The 23548-nt window shown below is 42.0% G+C and overlaps 1 protein-coding gene across 3 annotated transcripts in view; it reads right to left on the bottom strand.

Annotated features, from left to right (window-relative positions):
• GRHL1 (grainyhead like transcription factor 1) overlaps positions 1 to 23214 on the bottom strand; it is a 51042-nt gene extending 27828 nt beyond the window's left edge. For 2 of the 3 annotated variants that reach the window (XM_038006563.2, XM_038006565.2), the window contains exons 1-8: positions 23027 to 23213; positions 19776 to 19962; positions 15964 to 16034; positions 13386 to 13776; positions 12274 to 12350; positions 10755 to 10911; positions 10450 to 10561; positions 9409 to 9503 (exon numbers count right to left, since the gene is read on the bottom strand). In XM_038006563.2, the coding sequence (XP_037862491.1) occupies positions 9409 to 9503; positions 10450 to 10561; positions 10755 to 10911; positions 12274 to 12350; positions 13386 to 13776; positions 15964 to 16034; positions 19776 to 19962; positions 23027 to 23046 (1110 nt within the window). In that variant the 5' untranslated portion in view covers positions 23047 to 23213. Of the gene's footprint in view, positions 1 to 9408; positions 9504 to 10449; positions 10562 to 10754; positions 10912 to 12273; positions 12351 to 13385; positions 13777 to 15963; positions 16035 to 19775; positions 19963 to 23026 lie in introns of all 3 variants that reach the window. The other variant, XR_012095198.1, reaches the window with a different exon arrangement.
• Between the last annotated feature and the right edge of the window lie 334 nt (positions 23215 to 23548).

Genomic DNA, 23548 nt, shown 5'->3' with positions numbered 1-23548 from the left:
CTTACATTCACAACAGCAACTCTATGAGGGGAAAGATAAGGAAAAATAAGTAAGATCTAATCAAACATCTTTTGCAAAAATATTCTGCAGCCCCAGCAAAGACTTTGGGGAGTCCCTCAGCTAAAAGTCCATTTCCCTGGAAATCTTAAGAGCATGTTTTTACCTTTACTTACAACATAGACCAGAATACAGAGTGTAATCTCCTCTGAGGACAGGTTTTATGCTTCAGTCATTTTCTTATTCTTTCGCAGTGCTTACATAGACAAGTGCAACAAACAATTCGCTCAATGAATGAATGTACAGTTCGGGAAGCTGACTCCCTGCAAAATGATTTTCTAAGTCAGTTCTTCCACAGGTGCCACAGAGTGATCACCTTGTATAGAATTTCCTGGATGTCAGAAAACAGTCTAATTGGTCAATAATGAGAGAGAGAGAGAGAGAAAAAAAAACTCTGAGGAAGTGTTTTGCTTTTGTGAATCAGAGGATGATCCCCAGCAGGCTTCTGGAAGCACCAGCCTGCAGAGCTGAGAGTGCCTGCTGGCCCACGTCAGTATGGCGTGCTGTCATGTGTGTATCATCACGCCCAACTAAAAGTTTCAAGTGAGTTCTAACTGCCTGGTAAATATATCAAGAAAATATCTGTTAGAAGGCAGAAAAGAAAAAAGTAATGTAGGTTGATTTAATTGTAGAAGATGCTTCAGAAAGTTGGTCACCAAAAAAAGTTTTACATTCCCAAAATGCACTTATCCTCACTGCCTACCCTAAAAACATTCACCTTTCACAAGAATATCACACAGCGCACAGTCTCTGGCTATCAGTATCTTTAAACTCAAAAGAGACGGTGTCAAGCTGTGACTGAGCCTCAGGCTTTGAAGATATAGATGGCAAAAGACACACAGTTAAACAGGTGACAAAGCCAAGGCCAGGACCCAAGTCTCCTGACTCCAACCTCAAGGCTCTTTTCTCAAAACCACACTGCGACAGTGACAAATAGAAAGCCAGAGAAGTACCTTGTGGAAAAATTGTTTGGTGAAGTAGACGAACGTAGAGAAAAGGGCGAACCCCAAATGGTTCTGAGCAGGTTGCTTTTTGGTCACGAGGTATGAAATTAAAGGTCCTGCATTTCGAACCACAGAGCTAGGCTGTTCCAAACTTCCTATTTGACTTCACATAAGTCATGAGTCTAGCTGGTGACGTGGCTCCATGAGATAGCAGCAGCGGTCGTGGACACAGGCCCAGTTGCCTCTGGGAGTCTTTATCATTTTAACCCATCCTAGTATTTAAATTCAATTTAGTCATATGCCGACATAATATCATTTCAGAAAGTAACCTACCTACTAAATTGAATGTAGAAACTCTAGGGAAATTTCTACTTTAATTCTCTAAATCAGTGAAAAAGATTGCTCTAAGACAGTTCATAGAAACCTAACAACCAAAATTAAAATGTGAGGTCCATAATGTAGTTTATTCTAACCCCAAATCCAACAGCACTAAAAGAGAATGAAATCACCATTTTCTAAGACATTTATATATAGTTATAAAATTCAACTGAAGCCAGGAGAGTGGGAAATAGTTTAACAAATCAAAGTCGGATTGTTCAGGAACATTTTACTAAGTATGATATGGCAGACACATAATCATCATAGCATTCCTTCCCCAACCCAAAATAAACAAACAAACACTGATGACCTTCCTTCTGTCTGGGCCTTGTGGTCCCTGCTAGTCCTCCATCTGTGCGGGCTCCATTAATTCATGAGGCCCAAGAAGATATTGGGGACTGAGTCACAAACTCAGAAGCAGAACCCAGTCCCACTCAGAGAACCCCACCACGCCTGCTCTGATGGTGGGAGGAGACCAGCCTATCCCAGGGCAGAATGCTACCCCCAAGAAATAAAAGACTTCCAGTGGCAGCCAGCATTTGTGTTATTTCTCAGACTATCCAATCACTATCAAGGAAAAAGAAAAAGAATTGGCAGGAGGCGGGCAGGGAGGACAGGGATGTGGGAATAAAGAGGCACTAACTTGAAATCTTCCCACATGTATGTGGGGCGTTTCCCTGAAGAAAAACAAGAACGAGTCAGCAGCCTGGCTGTTGCCTCAGCACCAGCTTCCCACACCGCCCACATGTGGGCTTGGTTTCTGTGGAGTGTAGGGAGCCAGGGAAAAAGTCACAGAGATAAAAAGAGAGACAGGAAAAACAAAACCAAAAACAAAACAAAACACCACCACTGTGGAGGTACCTGTACACTCTTCTCCCCTGTGTCATGGTCCCGTAAGCAGGACCTGGTGAACCTAAGGACACTTGGCATATACAGTGATTTGGCACCTGTTGTCCCAGGTAAGTACAATGTTTGCTCTGAAATATGCAGAACTGGATGCAGGTGTGACACAAGGCACACAGGCCACATTCCATCCTCACCAGGCACGGAACAGGGCAGGCAATGCCAGAAAGGAAGAGCTGGCAGGCAGGCTGCCTTCCAATCAGAAGTTCTCTTTCATTTACACGGAAAAGCTAAAAACAAAATCCCTAAGTTAATGTAGGGAGTGCCCTGTATTTACTAAAGGATTGAGGGTCTTGTGTGTAGAAGAGCTCCACATAAAAGAAATCTGAACTCCAAGGCCCCATGCTGCTGTGCTGGGTAAGTTCAGTTACTACTAATGATGTCAGGTCACAGTCAAGCTCTCTGCTTTAGTTTCCAAGTAGCAAAACTGGTTGAAAAGACAGCTTGAGAAAGCTACCACAGATAGAATTTCCGGGAAGGACCTAGGAGAAGGAGGGTTAAGGTGACAAGCTATCAAAAAAGAAAGTTTTATAGAGGAGTCAATTGTTTCTTGACAGTGGCAGGGTGGAGGAAGGGGGAAAATTTGACCAAAAATAAAAAAAAGAAAAAGGAATTCAGGTGGCAGCCCAGATGCAGGCTATACAGACATGGGTGCTTGAAATCTGTTTCACAAGACGCAAGTTTCACTACCAAACTACAGCTTTCTTCAGCTGCCAAGTCCCTCCCTGGTCCAGAGACAGCTTCCGCTTGGCCCTTAGCCCCCGGCCTGCGCGATGACAAATGTACGCTTCGTTACCTGTGGATTCCAAGTTCTACCGTGGTTCGGTGGACTTTATTTTACATCTGCATGGAACATGTCTTCAAGCCAAAGTCCAACAGACTTAGCTTTAAAAAAAATGAGAGGTTTCTAGGAGAAATCATCCTCACAATCAGCCCAAAAACAGTAGCTTCGTCAAAGAAAAATGTCCAATTGCTAAATAAAGACTTTATTCTATATCAGCTAATTAAAGGCATTCTCTACAAATTTCCAATTGAGGAAGTTTTCTTGTTATTTCCAATACTGATCAAGCTACAACTCTAAAGACTATTCATTCCCTATAAAGAAATGTGACTATCCGACTCTGGTACAAAACATTTCGTTTTTTATTTTAATAGATATGTATTGTTAAACTGCATAAGAGAAAACCCCTGGGATCAAACAAATCTCAATTCAGAAGCCTCCACGGCTATACCTTGGGTTTTCCTTGGGGTTTAAGGATAGAAATGCATGAATAATCCAGCTCAGTCTAGCTAGCTTCGTCATCTGCTTAGACACTAAAAGCCTCTTCTCCTTCATTTTAAAAGTAACAGTGCTTCCTGACATCTTTTTCTATTTAGGCCAGGGAGTACACCTTTAGTTTTAAATCTCCTGTCTTCATTTAATTGCAATTGCAAGTAGGATGTTTGACTCACTTCTCTCCCCCCTCCTTCCTCCCATCACACTGGAAATTTAAAGTTGTGAAACAAACCAAACCTGTCCCTGCCTAATGGAACCAAACGTGGCAACACCTTATTTTAATGGCACACTTGATGGGTGCTTCACTAGAATGGAATCCTTCTAAATGCAAGCAATATGTTCAGTCCAAACAAACTAAAAATTACTCTCACAATGAATTCCAAATATTATGCTTAGACAAAACAACAAACTTACTAAACTCATAAACCTGCATCCCACAGGCAGAAAGACTTTCGTTCAGGTTACCAGGATGGTTACACCCCTCTTTTACAGAATGGACTCTACAAGCCTCAATAATCCCTCTCCAAGAACTCTATCGGCTTTTGCCGAGACAAGGAGACAAAAGAGAGAGATACTGATTTCCCATCCAAACACAGGCTCCCTCACAGAAAAGCTTCTTGGTACTTAGCTGGCCTCCAAATTCTACTTTAATCCTCTTTCCTTTGTAACATGAGTCTTTCCATGACATAAACCATTTGGCTCTGAAGGACAACCCTTCCAAAGGCCTCAGAGTTCCTTCTTAGAGTTGATAGATCATAATTAAAAGCAAAAGCACAGTGTCCTCTGATTTGACAGGGTTTTCTTCGCCCAGGAAACAAGGCTCTCTGATTTTGTCCTGTCTCTGACTGCCCCTTCCCCTTCTCCACAGGCTGAGACACCACGCTGAAGGGAAAAAATAGACAGGGACTGAACTGGGAAGAGACAAAAGTATGTTGAAATTGGCTCTGGCACACCCAGAGATAAGATCACGCCATCAAGAAAAAGACGCAGTTCCATCTGTCTGCGAGCAACCTGCTCACAAACCGGGACAAAGAGCTTCCTTCCAAAGGTTTGATAAAGACTTTCCAAAGCAACCAGGTTCCAAACACAGCACTTCAGGAGAAATGCCCAAATCTTCAGGTGTTTTACCATGGAACGCACAACACAGTAAAACCAAGTCAGCCTCTACATCTATCTACTTCTCTGACGCCACTTACTCCAGCGGGAGCTTGGCGCACGTCTGGCAGAAAGTTCTTGCTGTTAGTACTTTTAAAATTAAATGTGTGAATGAAAACTACAACATAATTCACTTTACAGTGTAAGGATTTAGGTGTTACCACTGGAAAAACCTCTTATTTTGTATTCCCAGGATTCATTACATCCTTTAAAAGTGTGCTTACTATTCATGAAGATCATACCTACGCACAGATGATCAAAGAAATCCTGCAGTTTCCTTTGACCGCAGCTGTTTTCCCATCTGCCACGCTGGGTAGCTGACTCTACCAAAGGTGTCCCTGCACCACCCCCAGACATCCCCTTCTTTAGTGCCTGCTGGCTCACAAGTCTCCCTCAGAGCTGGCTGGCCCCGTTTTCACTGGATTCCAATACAGCAGCTTTTTAGTTTACAATTTATCTTCCGTGCTTAAATGTTACTCATCCAACTTAAACGTTATAATATAATCCAACATAAATTATTTCTTACTAGCAAAGGTGCTCTCATTTATATTAGTGAGTCCATAAAGTTGCTCTATTAATAATAATACCTACATTTTTAAGTAATCTTCCCTGTCAATAACGTTTTCTATTCATTTCAAGGTCTAGAGTTTAGCTTCCTCAGAAGACCTCATTTGGATGACCAAGCACCAAGCACATAATTGCATGAAGTACTGAGTGCTTTTTATGGGTGCTGGGCAGGCAGCCATGCCCCACTAACTATGAACATAGGTGAGGCAGCTTAGCACAGCACCCAGCATATAACAGGCACTCAAAGAAGTTAACGCTCTTTCCCTAACTTCTTTTTCCTCTGTTTATTTTAGATCTTCAGGCTTCGAGAGGCCCTTGCTTCTTATCATTCAGCAAATCTCAATGCTGTTGTAGACTCTTAAGATTTACAACTCAGGCAAGAAATTACACTCTAGGCCAAGATGCACAGCCCATTCAGTTCAGCCTATTCTAAACTCGCTTGGTTTAGAAAATACTGAAATTGTTGCAGAACAAACAGCCCCAATTTATAAACTGCATTCCCAAAGTTCATTTTTAAAGTGGCATAAAAACATTTTTCCTAAGAAAACATGATGTCATATATAAGATCTCAGGCTGTCCCCACAAACTTATGCCACTATCTACCTGGCTGGCGGAACTAGTGGCAGGAGCCTAGATCCAGCCCACGCCTTGTCCACGGCAGGCTCTGGGATAAGTGCTGGGCTCAGTTCTGAATTCCTGCAAAGGTGCACCGCTGGCTCCAGAGAAAATGTTGATCCAGCTGAGTTTGTGTATATCTTTCTCCCACTTCGCTGTATATGCACTCCTGCCCTCAGCTCACAGGCCTCTCTTCTGCAGGAGACCAGTGCCCTCACCTTGTCCTACAAGTCCCAAACTTCAGCATCTTACCAGAGCTCCATCTTTTAATGCTTCAAAGGCAATTGCTTTTTCTCCCTGCAAAAATTACCTCGAGCAGCTAATCTCAGCTGTGCATCAGGAAGAAAACTGATTATTTCACAATGAAATGTGAATGCCTGATGGCCTTTAACCTGTCCAGAGACCTCTGACTCTTAACTGCCCAAACAAATCTAATTTTGTGGGAGGACCATGGAAGGAATGAGATACACCTACACGACAGACAGATCCCACTAAGGGCCTGTTTCTGAGACATTTCTGCTTCTCAAAAAGCAACTTCCTTCTCTTCCACCACTTGGAAAAGGAACAGATTTTCACAAGTTCCAAAACTTCCAAAAGTTTCCATGACAATGGTAGACATGTGTTTATGGTGATGAACAGAGTGCACACAGGGCCAGTGGAGATGGGTCCTGGCTTCGTCAGCATTTTTCCCAAAGTGGAATGTAAACCAAAGCATTCACGATTCAACCCAAAACGTCCTCAAACTATCATCATTTCCAAATGGAGAAGCAGAAGCTACAGGTAAGATTCAGATGTTGACACTGGGCCAGATTTTCAGTTTTACTCATCCTGGCATGGCCAAAAGAGTACATTAGAGATCACTAAAAGGGGAGGGGAGGAAATGCTACATAGCTCCAATAAACCCTTATGTTTGTGAGGAAGAAAGAACTGGAAGTCACATTAACAAATACCACATAAATATGTATAATTATTATGTGCCAAGTATAAATCTTAAAATTAAAAAAAATCAACAAATGTATCCTAAATGAGAACAAGAAAGTAGATATTTTCAGAAAATAGTAAAAACAACAACAAAAAAAACCAACTATACAGGATTCTGCATGTATACTTGTTCACTCTTGCTGCCCTGAGGCATTAATTACTTTAAGAATAAAAACAGAAAACACCAAGTCGGCCAGGGAAAGCAAAAAACCTCGATACTTAATTAGAACACGCGCTTGAAGTTGCTGCCTGATACTAGCTTCAAAAGCCGGTAGCCTCATTAAGAAATGGCACAACACCCTTCTGGCGGCAGGCAAAGGCTTCAAATCACGTCAGTGCTGGGGGTCTGAAAGGGGAAATGAAACTGAGTTTACCTACATCAATTAGCAATGCTATTAAGGCTACTTAAGCCACTCCTCCAACAATATTTCTAATACAAATATGCTGCAGGCCTTCAGAATAAAACAAGCCATTATCCCTACCCGTCATCTTGGCTTTCATTACTCCCACCCCAAAGAGTGACACATCAAACAAACAAAGCACCCTGCCCATGCACTGGGCTTTTCGGCCAAGATCTCCACACCTCTGACAAGCGCTTATTAATCCTGACAACACCCAATAAAGAAGAGTTGGCCACTCTAACCTTGTGACTCTCCTGGGGGATCCAGGGGAAAGCACTGAGCTAGTGAGCTGAGGGACTAACCCAAGGTCATAGATAAGTTGGAAAAGGGAACTCAGGACTTATGGGCTCTTTATCACCTCCTCCACAATTTCTCAGTGAGGCCCCAATGGCAAATAGCAAGTAACACTCCAGTTTGCTTTAAGAATAAAAGCATCCTGGGGCACAAGGCCAACACTTTTTATAGGCTGTTCTTAGTAGCCAGTGGGCTGAGACCTATTATGATATTTAATTTCAAAACAACCGTAACAACAATTATATAAAATGGAAAGTTTATCTATTTATTGCTTAGCCAAGCAACAAACTCTGGACTATGCAGCCACCTGACAATTGTATGTGACTGAGGTGGCTGGCAGGAAAACCCATCTAAAGCTACAATTACCTAAGCTTCCTTACTGCCTGGTGGGCCCAACTGCCTAGAGTCTGCAGTCTAAAAGGCACATGTTTGTCTTGGACATGACAATGATAAGAAAGAAAAGCAATTATAATACAAGCTTAACGTGACTCTCAAGACCCAGTCACGTGATTTTCGAAAGCATTCTTGGGCAGGATAAAATGAAACCCTAATAGTCAGCGCCTAATACAGTATCTTATTCTTAAAGTTACTAAAATTCTTATTGAAAACATAAAAGTAAAAAACAGAGATTTAAAAAGGACAAGAAGATGAACATAACTTCTTTCTACCAGGTCTCTGAGAGAATGCTATACCTAATATTGTAACGAAAACTAAAGATCAGCCTTCTGTTAACAACTGTCTGAAAAATGACCTACGTTTCTATTGAGTTTTTTTTTTTTTTTTTCTCTTTTTTTTTTTGGGGGGGACAGGGTCTCACTCTATTGCCTAGGCTGGAGAGCAGTGGAGTGATCTCAGCTCACTGTGACCCCTGCCTCCCGGGTTCAAGATTCTCCTGCCTCAATCTCTAGAGTAGCTGGGATTAGAGGCGTGTGCCACCATGCCTGGCAACTTTTTGTAGTTTTAGAAGAGACAGGGTTTCACCATGTTGGCCAGTTTCACCAAACTCTTGGCTTCAGTGATCCACCTGCCGCAGCCTCCCAAAGTGCTGGGATTACAGGTGTGAACCACCACTTTTGGCCTCTATTCAGTTTCTTGAGTTCCCAGTTTTTAAAGTAATCCAAAGAAAGAAAGAAGTACAGGAACTCTAATAATTGAGTGAAGAGAAGGATCACACTCACAGGGAAGAAGGCAGAGGAAAGGCAGAAGGGACTTAAGAATATGATGCATTTTTCTTAAAGGGCACAAAAAAGTCTCACTAGAGTCACCCAGATGGAGTAACTCTCGCCAATTAGAGTAACCCCATCTAGCCAATTAGAGTTACTCCATCTGAATTGGGGGCAATTCTTCAATGGGAAAAGCACAAGACAGAAGAATCTTAACACGGAATCATATTTACAAAGTGATCATACGAAACAGAGTACTACTAATAACCACTTATATTTAAGAGCCTTTCTCAAAGACACTCCAACAGTTTGATGGGCATTGTTTCACTACTCCTTACACTTCCTTGAATAGAGGGAGGAGACAGAAAGCACCTCCACTGTGCAAATGAGGAAATGAGGCAAAGCGAATGGGGAGTCAGACTCAAGGCTGAACAGGCAGGAGTGGCAGACTGCAGCTTAATCGCAATGTTTCACACACTGGACTCCACGCAAAGGATGGCAACAAAAATGATCTGTTTTGGAGGAGGGGAGAATAGAAAGGGGAGAGGATAGTTTCATAACACCTGAGAATGAAAACACATAAAACTGTGGAAAAAAAAAATCAGTTGTCAAATCATTAAACTCCTCCCATTCTCAAATGGCTAGACGTAAGGCGCCCAGACCTCACCACCCACCTTTGCTTCATCATTGATGTCCCACGTGAAGGAAATGGCGTTATACGCAATCTCCTCGATGTTACTGATAGTGTTGAAGCTTTCTTTATAGTCAGCTATAGGAAGCAGGGGAAGAGAAAATGAAAACTCATGAGTTTTAGTTTCAACATGGGATCCCAGCAGTTCAAAATAAGATCTATTTTTTAACATTATCACCTATTGACAACTTAACATTTTGTTTGGTTAGAAGAAGTTCAAAATATGAAGAAAAAGAATCACAGAGTTTTTGTAATAGAGGCAAGCTTAGACATATTTAATTCAATCTCATTATGTCACAATTAGGAAATTTAGGTCTAAAAAGTTTAAATAACAGTCCCAAGGTCACAAAACTACTCTGTAGAACCAAGATTAGAACTGAGTTCTCATTCTCCTGAAAAGGCAACAAGAGCATTACAAAAGGTAAAGGAAAAAAGTAACACTAATATTAACAGCCATCTGTGATACAGACAATGGTTTTACATGAAAGTAACATACATGGCAAGGATAGAGGTCTGTGTAACGCTACTTCAGTAAGTACGAATTTGCACAGGTTTGCCACTACAGCTCACAGATAGGTTAGTTACACAGTTTAGCATATGACTAGGGAAGACTGTTAGGCAACTGCGCAACAGCAGTATCTTTTTTACTTATTTTCTTTTACTTGTTTTTTTTCTCTATCTCCATGATGTCCAAATAATAATCAGAATCTATTAAAGAAGATATTACCCCTTAAAGCAATTGCAGACTGAAAAGTGGGGACATTCTCAGGTTAGCCAGCTACATGGCTTCTGGCCCTAGTGTCCTGTGGAAAGCCACCATGTGGGCACATGTCCCATTACTGCATGGGAGGAATGGTGAGTGCACTGGTTCCAGGAGGCCGAGGACAGTGTTTGGAACAGATCAGTAGCTGGCATAAAAATTCAAATGCTTTCGGCAGGAAGCTGATCACTGCCAAAAATAACTGGATTTAGAAACTGGATGGCTGTACCTCTGGGAATAAGAGCGGGCTCTCGAGCTGCTTACCTATGTCAATGCATCTTTGTTTAGCAGTGTGCTGCCGGGAGTGCCAGTACTTCCAATGCCTTAACTGATCTTCTCTGCTTTTGTCTTCAGCAAAAACCACCATGATCACACTCTGTGAAAGAGAATGCGTTACAACATAAAGACACTGAAGGGTGAGTATCGTCTTGGAAAACGTATTTAATATTATATTTTACAGTGAAGGCTTAAAGCTGCAATTTCAGGCGGTCATTCAGAGCTGTTTCAGACCTGGAAATGTTAGACTCTGACTAGCTTTCCTAGAGAACAGGACTAAGATCAGAACTTACTCGAACTTTGCTGATGGGATGATGGATTCCTTCATTGCTGCTCACCTCCTTTAAGGTGATAGGATAGAACTGGCCTTTGTTCAGGTACGTCATGGTACTATCTCCCGGCTTCTGTCGAAGTGATTTTGAAGCTTCTAGGGTATATTCAAAGTTGTTCCTAAAGGACAAAAAAAGTCACAGGTCTCTAAATCTACTCTTGTGGAAGTTTGCTATACATCATATTATAAATAACGTTTGCTATCTTTTTCATGATAAAGAAAATCTGAAACAAAAGTACTCAGCAGCTGAAAATTCTCAAGTCTCTCAGATGTGGAAGCACAAATTGTTGCCGATTAAAAATTCTATGATGTGATGGATGTTAGCAATCGGACATCCTGAGTTTGAGGGCTCGAGATATTAAAGATACTAATAGGTGGAAAGGACTTTGGAAGGAACTTCTCACAAGACATGCTGCCAATCTGGTATTTCTCCAGCAGAGGTTTCAGACAGGTAGCTGGTGTTCCTCTGACTAAATTCCTTTTGGCCTATATAGCACTTTTTTGTTGTTTCTACTTGTAATTTAAATGTCTTTAACAGCAGGCACTCCCCAATTCTCCACATTACCTATTACCTAACACTACCACTCATATGTGCCCCTAAAGTTATTTAAGAACCTTCCCAGGCCACGGCTCAGCAGATTACACCTATTTTTGTAACTAAAGTTTTATTAGCACATAGCCACATCATTTGTTTACATATTACCTATGGCTGCTTTTGCACAGCAGCAGACCAGGGTAGTTGCGAAAACATACAGAGGTTGTATGGCCCACAAAGCCTGAAATATTTACTCTCTGACTCTTTACAGAAAAAGTTAGCTGACCCCTATCCCAAACCCTAAAGGTATTTCCGTTTGGGACTCCTGCATCTTGAGGCAGATCTTTAAGGGAAGTCTCAATTCCCATAAAATCTTAGACACTTTTAAAACCATAAAATATAACACATGCAAAAAACACATAAAACAAAATATGAGTTCCTAATTAACTTGGAAAATATTCATATTGCCAGAGATATGATTTTGTGAGGTCAAAAGAAAGTTGTCAGCTCAGAAAAAAGTTGACTTCATTTATTTTATCGTTAGTGAGGCTGATTTAAAAAAACAGGCTTTTATCACTTTTTTATCACTTGATATTCTTCCTAAATTCTCACCTAATTATATATTTTTGGCAACAGAAAGGACCTCAGAGACCTAATTTAATCCCGTCATCTCTCCTATTAGATTCCATTCTACTACCATCACATAAAGAAACCAAAAGAAAGAAAAAGCACCAACACCAAGAATTAAGGAAACTTGAAACATAGTTTAAAGAGTTCAAAATTAAAAGCACTGAAGCAGATGTCCTCTACCCAAGACTATACCACAGTAAAAGTAGTAAGATAAGGGGAAAGCCTGCTAAAGCCACCTTTGATTTATCAAGTTAATGTGAAAGGAGTAAGTTATAAAAGCTGCAAATTAAAAATCAAATTAAAAGACATCTATTACCCAGAAACACTGTCAAAAACATAGTCCTCTGAATTCATGCCAGGCATCCGCAGACTGAGATCCGAGGGGAAGAAAACCTGAAATATCAATGTGATAAGCCACAACTATTTAACTGGTTATCATGGTTACTAAAGACCAAGCTCTGGTACCGCATAAAAGTATGTGGCTTATAGCAACCCACTATCCTTTCCATATTTATTTTTGAATAAAAATTTTGAAGCTACAAATATTAAAAAAATTAAAACAGAGAAAATATCCACTTTTATATGCCACTCAAGTAAATGACAACAAGCTGTGTAGGTATCCCCACTAAGTGCTTCTGACTCACGACCCCCTTTTCTGTCTTTCACACACATCCCAACTCTGTTCAAACACTAGGATCTGCAACCAAAATGTCATGACTTTAAAGAGTCACCCTATCATTATATCAAGTTAAGACACAGCATCAAGTTCACACCACAGCTGAAGAGACGTGGTGCATTTTCTCGGGAAAGGCTAACATTCTGCCCCAACTCCACATGCAGAGATGGATGCTCTTGACCTCACCGAGTCATTAAGTATGGTTTCTAACACCTTCAGTCCCTAACTTTTAGCTGAGTGAGGTATTCATCACCATAGAACCCCCAGAACTATTTGGAATTAATCTGTAAACTTCACACAATGCATTTGTGCTCTCCCTGACTATATTACCAACCAAGAAACATCAAGCAAAGACATAATAACTCATTTTATATTAAGACCAGTTCCAGGGAGCTTGTTTGGCGCTGGGAGAAGTGCTGAAAACAGACTATGAGAATCTACCTGTGGTCAACAGAAGATTATGTATGGGGTTCTCTTTCTCTTTCTCCAGCAAATCACTTAGCTGAAATCATAATTGTTAACTCAGCTGCTGGTAAGATTAGCCACGCACCCTTGATAACAACTTCTGGTTTTATAGGTTTAGCTTCCAAATTATACCCATCGGCCTTTTCTCTTAAAAAAAAAAAAAAAAATCTTTTATTCCTAATCCATTCATTTCAGGCCGAGTTTCACGCTTACATAACAAGGAAAAGGTGGAACCCAATACTTATACAAACACACAGACGTCTTAGGAAGATGTTTGTTTCCTGTACCTCCTGAACGCCTTCCTTGAAGGTCTCTGAGAAGGTCGAGTCTGGAGTTCGCCTTTGAGCATTTGGGGCTTGAGCACCAGAGCTGAACTGGTCAGTACTGAGATTCCGATCGAAAACCACCACCCGCTCAGTGGGCTCAGGATGATACACTGCTGGGGGGATTCCCACAGCAAAGCCATGCGGCTGGGTTTCTGTCTTGATGGAGTGGGTAGGCATCGTTGCTATGGAGACAGTGACTGTCGTATCTGGAGCTGTCAGATGGCCTCTCTTATCAATGCCCAGCTGGTTGCCATGGGGAAGGACAATGTTAAACGGCACGTTTTTCAGTACTTGCACTCTGTTTTCTCCAGCAGCAATGAGGGGCTGCTCTGTCACAATTGGTATGCTGTTTCTTTAAGAAAAGAAAACTGCTTTCAAACTCGATGTTGATGTAGTTCTTTGACAATTTTTATTTTCCTAATGGCACTGGGCTGTTGGGTCCTGTGCAATAACAATACACTTGACAGGGAATAAACAGAAAACATCAAAACTACCCATTACTAGATACAGGGGAAAAGGCTTTCTGGTTATCGGTCAAATAAAATCCAACATATTAAGTAAAATTTCATTTGAAATACTAAGTACTCAGAGCTCTCCTCTAACAAGCTTTACTTTCCATAATCCTAAAAAAAAATTACTATGTTTTACTAGAAACCTGAAGCTATGTGATCTGATCAACTGGGGTTACAGCATAGACGCCAGGGTCTAATTGCCTGGGTTCAAGTTCTGTGTCACCTGAGCAAGTTACTTCATCTTTTAGTAACTGAATCCTCATCTGTAAAATGGGGACAATAATGGCGTGCATTCTCATCAGGTTGAGATGAGATGATACACTAAAATGTGTATAATAAGGCCTGACACACAGTCTTCAAGAAGTATGAGCCATTATTACTTGGTCACCACTTTTCCAACCACCTATGATATTTGGCTTTCTCCTTATTTTTTTTTCTTTCTTTTTGAGACAGAGTCTTGCCCTTGTGGCCCAGGCTGGTGTGCAATGGCATGATTTTGGCTCACTACAACCTCCACCTCCCAGGTTCAAGCAGTTCTTCTGCCTCAGCCTCGCAAGTAGCTGGGATTACAGGCACGTGCCACCACATTCGGCTCATTTTTGTATTTTTAGTAGAGACTAGGTTTCACCATGTTGGCGAGGCTGGTCTCGAACTCCTGACCTAAGGTGATCCACCTGCCTCAGCCTCCCAAAGTGCTGGGATTATAGGCGTGAGCCACCGCACCCGGCCTGGCTTTCTCTTTCACCCAAGAAAACCTATTGTTACATTATATCAGTAGATACATCTGCTTTTTATAAAATTAAATTTTGGTTTGATAAATAATTTGAGCAATACAAGATGATTTCCAGTGGGTAAAATGAATGATTTTCAAAGCCCCCAGAAATCTTACAGGCTGAAGCTTTAAGAAACAGGCAAATGGGGAATTCTGTACATTTCAAGATCAATAAAACTGTTTGAACCCTGAACCATAAATTCACTCCCAGGAATTTATCCTAAAATGGAAAAAAATCTAGAAAGTTGCTCCTTAAGGCTTCAAAATAGTGAAAACTAGGTTTAGCGGCAATTATACGGATATTTAGAGTTTGCTTCAGAATGTTCCAGCAAAAATAAATAAAATAAAAACATGAATTAATCTCAAAGTTGAAGAAGAGGGAAGAATACATCAAACGAGGAACTGTGTTGATAACTGTTGAAGCTGGTCAAGGATACATGTGGGCTTACACTATTTCTCTATTTTTATTATGTTTGAAAATGCCCATAATGAAAAGTAAAAAAGCCACAAGTCCTCTTCCAAAGGATAATTATGAAGATTAAAACACAGAGAACATGTTTATGAAACAAACTAAGAAGAAGAAAGTATACCACCAAATCCTATCTGTGAACAAAACCACAGCTACATAAAATTTGCATGCACACCAAAACAAAATATAGCAATCATCAGGATAATGGGATACTGGGTGATGATCATTCTTCCTTTAAATATGTTTTATTCCTTGATTGATAATAAAACACAGGGCAATTTAACAGGTGTCTTTTTAAAGTTTTTCATGGCGACAAAGACAAACGTTAATTAAATTTTCTGAAAGTTTTAATCTAAAATATTTCACAAATAATTTCAACAGGAATCTGAATACAATTTAACTTGCTTTATTCAATTTTACTTAGGCAGCTGTTCAAGAGTCAATTGGTACTTAATTTTTTTAATGGACCACTGCCACATCTCCTAAAGAAAACCTCAAAAACAAATAAGCAAATACTTAAGTTATTACTAAAACTATCCCTTTGGAGGAGGAGAAAGTTAGTGCTTTCATCATCCTAGAAAAGGCAACTACTGTGCCCAAAGAAAAAAGGAACTTTTCAGAGCAACAGAGGCAAATCAGTGATGACATCTGAATTTAGATAGTAAGAGTCCAGCTTACCTATCTCTTCCACTAGTTCTTGTTCATTTAAACAAACTTCCATTTTGCTGTTACAGAAACGTGGCATTTCCCCCTGCACTCTTTATGCTGTTATGCACTGAATGTTACCTTTTGCTGTGATCTGGTTCGGGGTGCTCCACCTCTGGCTTTGCTGTTGATGACCTTCTCTCTCTTGGAACCTGATATTAGCACACATGAAAATAATTTAGCTCTTATTCAGTGAAGTGCAGTTTACCCAAAGATACAGCCTTTTATTTTTCAGTCAATTCAATCATTCATTTATCTACTGGTTGCCTAACAAACACCAGGCTATGGGGACACACGAAGAAAAAGATGGCATCTGCCCTCAATGAGCTTAAAATCTAGTCACCCATCTGGTTGATATGTAAAAAGTAACTGTTATTGAGTTGCCAAATAAACTCAGGGCATGATACATTTATTCTGTCATGGAGTTTGGGTCTCATCTCTTAAAAGAAATACCTCCACTGGCCGAAGCTGGTGGCTCATGTCTACAATCCCAGCCACTTCGGGAGGCCAAGGTGGGAGGACTGTTTGAGCCCAGGAGTTTGAGACCAGCCTGGGTAATATAGTGAAACTCACTTCTACAAAAAAAAATTAAGAGTTAGCCGGGCATGGTGGCATGTGCCTACAGTCTCAGCTACACAAGAGAGACTGTGGTGAGGAGATCGCTTCAGCCCGGAGGCAGAGGTTACAGAGAGCAGAGATTGCGCCACTGCACTCCAGCCTGGGCGACAGAGCAAGACCCTTCCTGACTCAAAAACAAAAAGAAAAAAAGAAATACCTCTGCCCTGGTTTTACTGGTTTATCTATACAACATTAGAGAAGAAGCTACTGAAAACACAACAGAGCTCTTCCAACTTTCTCAGTGCTCTTTCTTACTACTCTCCATTCAGATCAAATGCAAAAGCAGAAGGAACAGCCATGTTAACCGTTCATTTCTTCTAAGATCCAAATGAGGGCTTCATATGATCCGTCTTTAGATATGCTGGGATTCATATGTCTATCACCCAAAGGACAAGTCTAACTCAGTGTTCTAGTCCTTTTTTGGTTCTTTTCTTTGCAAGGGAAGTGAAAAGTAGGCAAACGTTAGTGAGTGTCCTGTAGAAATAACTCAACTGAGATTTTACACCACTGCACGCTCCAAAATGGCTAAGGTGCTTAAAAATGGCTTTCAGCGTGAAAATTCTATTTCTGCATCCTTGTTTTCACCATTAAAGAAAAAACACTGCTGGCCGGGCGCGGTGGCTCACACATTTCCCAGCACTTTGGGAGGCCGAGGCGGGCAGAACACGAGGTCAAGAGATCAAGACCATCCTGGCCAACACGGTGAAACCCCGTCTCTACTAAAAATACAAAAAATTAGCTGGGCATGGTGGCGCATGCCTGTAGTCCCAGCTACAGCCTCCTGTAGGCAGGAGGCTGAGGCAAGAGAATCGCTTGAACCCAGGAGGCGGAGGTTGCAGTGAGTTGAGATTGTGCCACTGTACTCCAGCCTGGGCGACAGAGCGAGACTCCATATAAAAAAATAAAATAAAATAAAAATAAAAAACAAAAAAAAAAACACAAAAAAACCCCACTGCTTCATGTATTAACAATATGCTTTTCAAGCTTTATCAAAATTATTATGTAATAATGGCTGATGCGTACAACCAAAGACCTGAAACAAACAATTCAGTTTATTTAAAAAAGAAAATAGGCCAGGCACAGTGGCTCACATCTGTAATCCTAACACTTTGGGAGGCTAAGGCAGGAAGATTACCTGAGGCCAGGAATTTGAGACCAGCCTGGGCAACATAGTGAGACTCTATCTCTACAAAAAATTTTAAAATTAGCCAGGCAGGACCTGTAGTCCTAGTTACTCAAGAAGCTGAGGCAGGAGAATCATTCAACCTCAGGAGGTTGAGGTTGCAGCGAGCTATGACTGCACCACTACACTCCAGCCTGGGTAAGAGTGAGATTCTGCTGCTAAAAATACTACTACTACTAAATGAAAAATTAAAAAGAAGAAGAAGAAGAGAAAATAAATTTACACCTATCACAAGAAGTCTGACAAATAAGTACCACTAAAATTGTCACCCTTCACAGACAGATGTGAGGATTTACTTGCTTACGAGACACAGGAGTAGTATACCTAGTGTTATTACACTGGTCTTTCTGGCACGAAACTTGTACCAACAAGTTTCTCCCATTCTCAAAAGTTGCAGTTAAAAATGTGTAACTTCAAAATAAATGTTTTAGAAACTTAATTTATAGTAAGTCAATAAAACAAGCTATAAGAACAGATATATAATAATTTCCACTTCAAAGGAACTCTTCATGGCTATGTTTCCCTGGTAAAGGTTTCTTCTAGCATCATTAGTTATTACACAAGTTTCTGTTCATATTCAAAGAAAAAAGAGCTTACCTCAATCTCTAGCCCCAACTTAGTTAGACACATGGCCTCATACTAGGAAATAATCACCCTATTTTTTTTTTTTTTTTTGAGATAGGGTCTGTCTCTGTCACCCACGCTGGAGTGTAGGGATATGGCATGATCTCAGCTCACTGTAGCCTCCAACTCCCAGGCTTAAGTGACCCTCCCACCTCAGTCTCCTAAGTAGCTGAGACTACAGGCATGCGTGTATTAACCAGCGAATTTCTGTATGTATTTATTTATTTATTTTTGGGTAGAGACAGGGTCTCGTCATGTTGCTCAGGCTAATCACCCTAATTTTAATAATAAAACTATCTCCTAGGCTTCTTTCACCTCTGTATTTCTTATATTAAGGAAAGAATACAGTGCCAGAATGTAGCCAATGGCCAGCAACTGGCGATTCTGGGTAAAGGCATTTGGGAATTAATTGTCCTCTTAAGTTTTATGTAGGTTTGAAAGTTTTTAAAACAAAAATATAGCAAAAATAAACTGTAAAAAATATACACTATATTCATGAGAAGACGCTTGTCATTCAGAAACTTCTGGTAATCCCAAACAGATCCTGTTTTCATACAGGTACTGATGACAACACAATGATTACACAAGTTAGTCATACAGAGTGACAATGAGACAAAGGCCCCATGGCAAAGCTGTGCTTCAATGTAGTCTGCTGTTTTAAGTAGCACCCTAAAGACGCAGCCACCCCCAAATGTGTGTTCCTGGTCAGAAGGAAGAATGGAGAGATGAATCCAGAAGAAAAGCGGTATGCACCCTGCATTAGAAAGACAGTGGCCTCGGCCATGAACCAGACTAGGGCCCCAGATGCACACATCCTAGCTATGACCTCTGAGTGAGAAGTCACACACAGGCTGGTAACATGTCTAGCGTAACAGTGACAGCTAGTGTTATCAGGATGATGACACAGATCAGTAGTGTCATTTCCAGATAATGAAAACCATGTAAAATTCCATGCACAGTATAGATTATATTTAATTAAGACTAGTCCAAATCTCTAGAAACAGGCAACAAAACATATCCTGAGCTTGGAACTATACAGTCCTAGACTAGAGAATATGGTTTCAAAGGCTCTGTAGTATCATTTCGGGAAAGGAAATCATCTTGACTACACAGGAATAAAGGTGAAAGGTAAATGAGCCCTGCCCACTTTCCATGGCACTAAGAACCACCTTCAGTGAGATGCTCAAACCCAAGAAGGCACATCTAGCATCCTCTTTTATGGTGGTTTCACCTTCTGGATACAGCCACAGCAGCTGACTGCTTTGCATGTTTTAAAAACAACCCTTTGATTCTACAATCACAGATTTTTAGCTTTGAACCACAGTAAGTCAAAGTACTCATTAAACTATTTATAGTCACTACAGAAGCAACTTGCATGGCATTCTACCAGCAAATGACTGTTTTATATGCTGCTGAATCAAGTGCATTGGAGACTGCTGTTAAGGGTTTTAAAGGCAGGTAAACCCACCTTGTAGTAGTCATAGAGCAGGCCCAGCGCAGCAGCGCTGTCTTCGTCTCCATTGATGCTCATCATCGCTTTGGTGGCTGCAGTGAGAGGGTTTTCCAGGAAGGATTTCCAGGCCTCATCCTCACTAGTGTAGGACCGCCGCTGTGGATAAAGTGCTTCATTCTGAAGAACCAACACTGGCCGTTTGCTTCAGAGAAATTAAAAAAACAAAAACAAAAAACACATACTTTTCTACTGCAAGGCATCATAAGCTACCAATTCCTTGACATTCCTATAAAACAGCCTATTGTTTCATCAACGACCCTAGGAAGTCAAATTAAGACAAGACCAGAAGACAAAGCACCTAAGTGCAGACCAGTGGATCCCACAGTAAGACATAAAGTGTCTAGGCAGCCAGAGAACTGGCAGTTCACTTACACATGGAACCCAGGATACACAATTTGGCAAAAAAGCAAAACAAAACCATCCCTGAGAAAATGCCACGCTATTCAAATACTTTCCATAAACAAACAGGAGGACACAGTAAGGAAAAGAGAATATCTGTTCTCTTCCAACAACAATCAGGACTGTCCCCTCTTGAGAAGAGCGTGTGCTGTTCATCACACTGCTACATTATTCCCTCTTTCTACTGTGGCTGCCATGCCTTAAAAATTCCTACCTGAACACAGTGGGGAGGGGAGAAGCAGTAGAAAGGAAAAGGGATACTTCACGCAATCCTCCGGGGTATATGAGAAAGCCAGAATATTCTACTGATTACCAGCAGATTGAGCATGGAATGTGGCCAAAGGGGACTGTAAATCAATAAAGAGGCACAATTTTCTGGCATGGGAGTTAACTGTTTATCTTAGAGATAAACACTTAAGAATCTCCAACAATAAATGAAGCCACTGAACAAAAAGATTTAAAAAAAAAAATAGGTGGGAAAATCTGGCTTTTAAAAAGTCTTTACTAGTTTTCCACACTGCACAAGAACTGTTTCATTTTAACACTGTAGTTTGGTGGGAAAAATCCAAAAAAATCAATGGCGATCTTAGTGAAACTTTATAGAAGATTTAACTTAAAAGATTAAAGCAAACATTACTAATTCCAAAAACCTGAAATGTAAACAGTCTCAACAACTGTTCAGTTGGTACTATTTAATAAGTCAATAAAGAGAAAAAATGGAACACTGACTCTAGCAAAACAAAGCAGTTTATTTTCAAGGAGAAAAATAAATTTTAAATATTTGGAACTCCTCTGAATTATTACTATTCTAACAAGCAAATTGAAGGACTGGCTCTCATTGCAACACACAAATGAAATATGTAAATGGCCTAAAGGTGACCTACCTATTTTAAAAGTGAATGTAGAAAGACTGATTATCTTTTCAAGTAATCAACAAAGGTTAGGGTTTGGGAATCACCCAAGGCCTTTAAAAACAGATAGATTTAGAAAAAGGAGAACATCTTCAAAAAAGGGGGAAAAATCCAACAAAGTGTCCTCAGTCAAAATGAAGTGTTATTTGAAAGCCAATGTTTTTACTCACTCATGGCATAAATCTTACATTTGGTAAGGAAGTCTTGAGGTGGTATACTATTTTAACACAAAACAAGCATAAAAGGCTGTTCAAAGCGAGCAGATCATTTGTCTAAAAACGGAGATTGCTTACGCAAATCTCAACTTTTAAGAAAATAAAGAAATATACCAAGTGGCATTCCCTGAGCCATCAGTACCAGAGTACAACAGCTACTGAACGGGTGGTGCCATGGACTGATTTACTGGTGTATTGCTAAGCTATAATTAATAGCGTAATAGCTACCTCCAGAAGACTATGACAGCACTTGGCTGTTCAATTCCCTTAATGCTAGTTTTCAACTTCCTTCTTCTCCCACCCACATCCCAAATTTGTACAAGCAATAGAAAATAGAGAAATGGCTTTATGTTTGGAATCACCCTGAAGCTGTTTCATATTTCCAAAGCCTGCCTAAGGTCAAAATGTTAGCTTTGGAAATTTTGCCTTATCTAAACTATACGTCAAGAAATAAACACAAAACCAGTTGCCTTTGTCTACTTCCTCATGACAGTCAGGAAGGAGGCTTCAGTCGCTGAAGGCTCATCATTACTTTCAGGTGAGCCTTAAACCTTGCGTCAGCGATCTCTCAGACTTCTGAAATATGTTTCAGGCAATAATTTAACTGCATAATCTACAACACAAGAGTAATCCATTTAAGATACTGCATACAAAATATCTATCTCATCCAGAAAAAGAACACACTGACAAAAACCGATCCTTCACAAATAACTAAGAAACTGGCAGGGGAACCTATCTGCCTTAAACTTACTGATCTGAAATATACTGACTGACTTGGTGCGATTTCCCTTTTTTTTTTTTTCTTTAGTAAGTTTTTAAAAAATTTTAGAACAATTTTATATTTTCAGAAAAGCTGCAAATACAGAAATATCCCTCGCCCAGTTAATCCCCCATGCTTTATTACATTACCACCTCATATTTGTCGAAATATGCGTTTAAATCACAAACTCTAAAAGGCATATTAGCTTGTACAGTACTTTCTCGTTTAACACCCGGATTTCAAAGTTTCATCCTCCTGATTCTCTCGAGCACTAAAAACACGGTAATCTGTAATTACCATCAATGATGCAAGTGGCAAAATAACTCCCACAGCCGTTTTCCCACTCATACCGCCAGCCAGTGAAAAGTAAACGCCCGGGCATCGGGGCACTTCAACCTTCCCCTACATTTCTGTTTTGGAAGTTCCAGCAGGTCGCCGAGTGACGAGCCTGAGACCACAGATTACCTGGAGAAGTCCACCTGTCCCGACGCGGCGAGCTCCCCACCGGGCTCCCGAGGCCGACCGGGCAGGAGACTGGGGCGGGGAGGCCCGGGGGCGTTGGCGGCGCCCCGACCTCGCGCCGCACCTGACCGCGCCGGGGACCCCGAGCCCAAGGTGCGCGCCCGAGTGGGCCCCACCTGGCCGGGGAGGAGGGGAGGAGGGTGGCCCCTCCGGTGTCGAGTTTCCCCGAGGACGGGGTCTCTCCTCCCGAGGCTCCGACCGAACAAAGAGCCGGGCAGGGCTAAGGGGCAGAGGCCGTGGCGGCGTGGAGTGGACAGCGGCCCCCGGCCCCCGGCCCCCGGCCCGTGCCTGGCGCCCGCCCGCCCGCGAGGCCTCGGGTCTGCGCCCGGCTCGCTCGCTGCAGGTGCGGCCCCTCAGCGCGGCCCCCCCGCGGCGGCCGGACTCCCGCGCCTCACTCACTTGTCGTACTCCTGTGTCATCGCGCCCGCTCGCCGCTGCCGGGCCGCAGAACTGGACTTTCGGGTTGGGACAGTACACCCGATCCGGGGGGAGGAGGCGGCGGTGGCTGCGGGTCCGGAGCGGCGGCCCCGACGGGTTGGGTTCGCTTTTCTCGCTCTGAGCCGGCTCCGCGCGGGCTGCGCGCACTGGGCGCCGGGCTCGGCCGCTCATTGGCTGGCGATGCGCCGGCTGGGGGTGGGGCCTCGGGGCTGGGAGGCCGGCCGCGCCTCCTGACTGGTCAGCGAGGGGGCGCTGGGGCGGGGCTGACGGGGTCGAGCAGCGCGGGCTGGGGGCAAGGGCCGCGCGTTCCCCGAGGTTGCGCCCGGGACTGCGCGCCCGGCTCGCGGTCTTACGCGCCTGCCCTGACTGGAGAGGGAGCGCGGCGGCTGTGGCGCGCACCCGCCGACCTCCGCGCGCACCGAGAGCGCTCCCGCTCGCGCCGGGCCGCCGCCCCCGGCGTCCCCGGCCATCCCCTCCGCGACA

Source organism: Chlorocebus sabaeus, chromosome 14 (genome assembly GCF_047675955.1).
Source record: "Chlorocebus sabaeus isolate Y175 chromosome 14, mChlSab1.0.hap1, whole genome shotgun sequence".
In the NCBI taxonomy this organism is placed as follows: Eukaryota; Metazoa; Chordata; class Mammalia; order Primates; family Cercopithecidae; genus Chlorocebus; species Chlorocebus sabaeus.
This window is presented reverse-complemented; position numbering and strand designations above follow the sequence as displayed.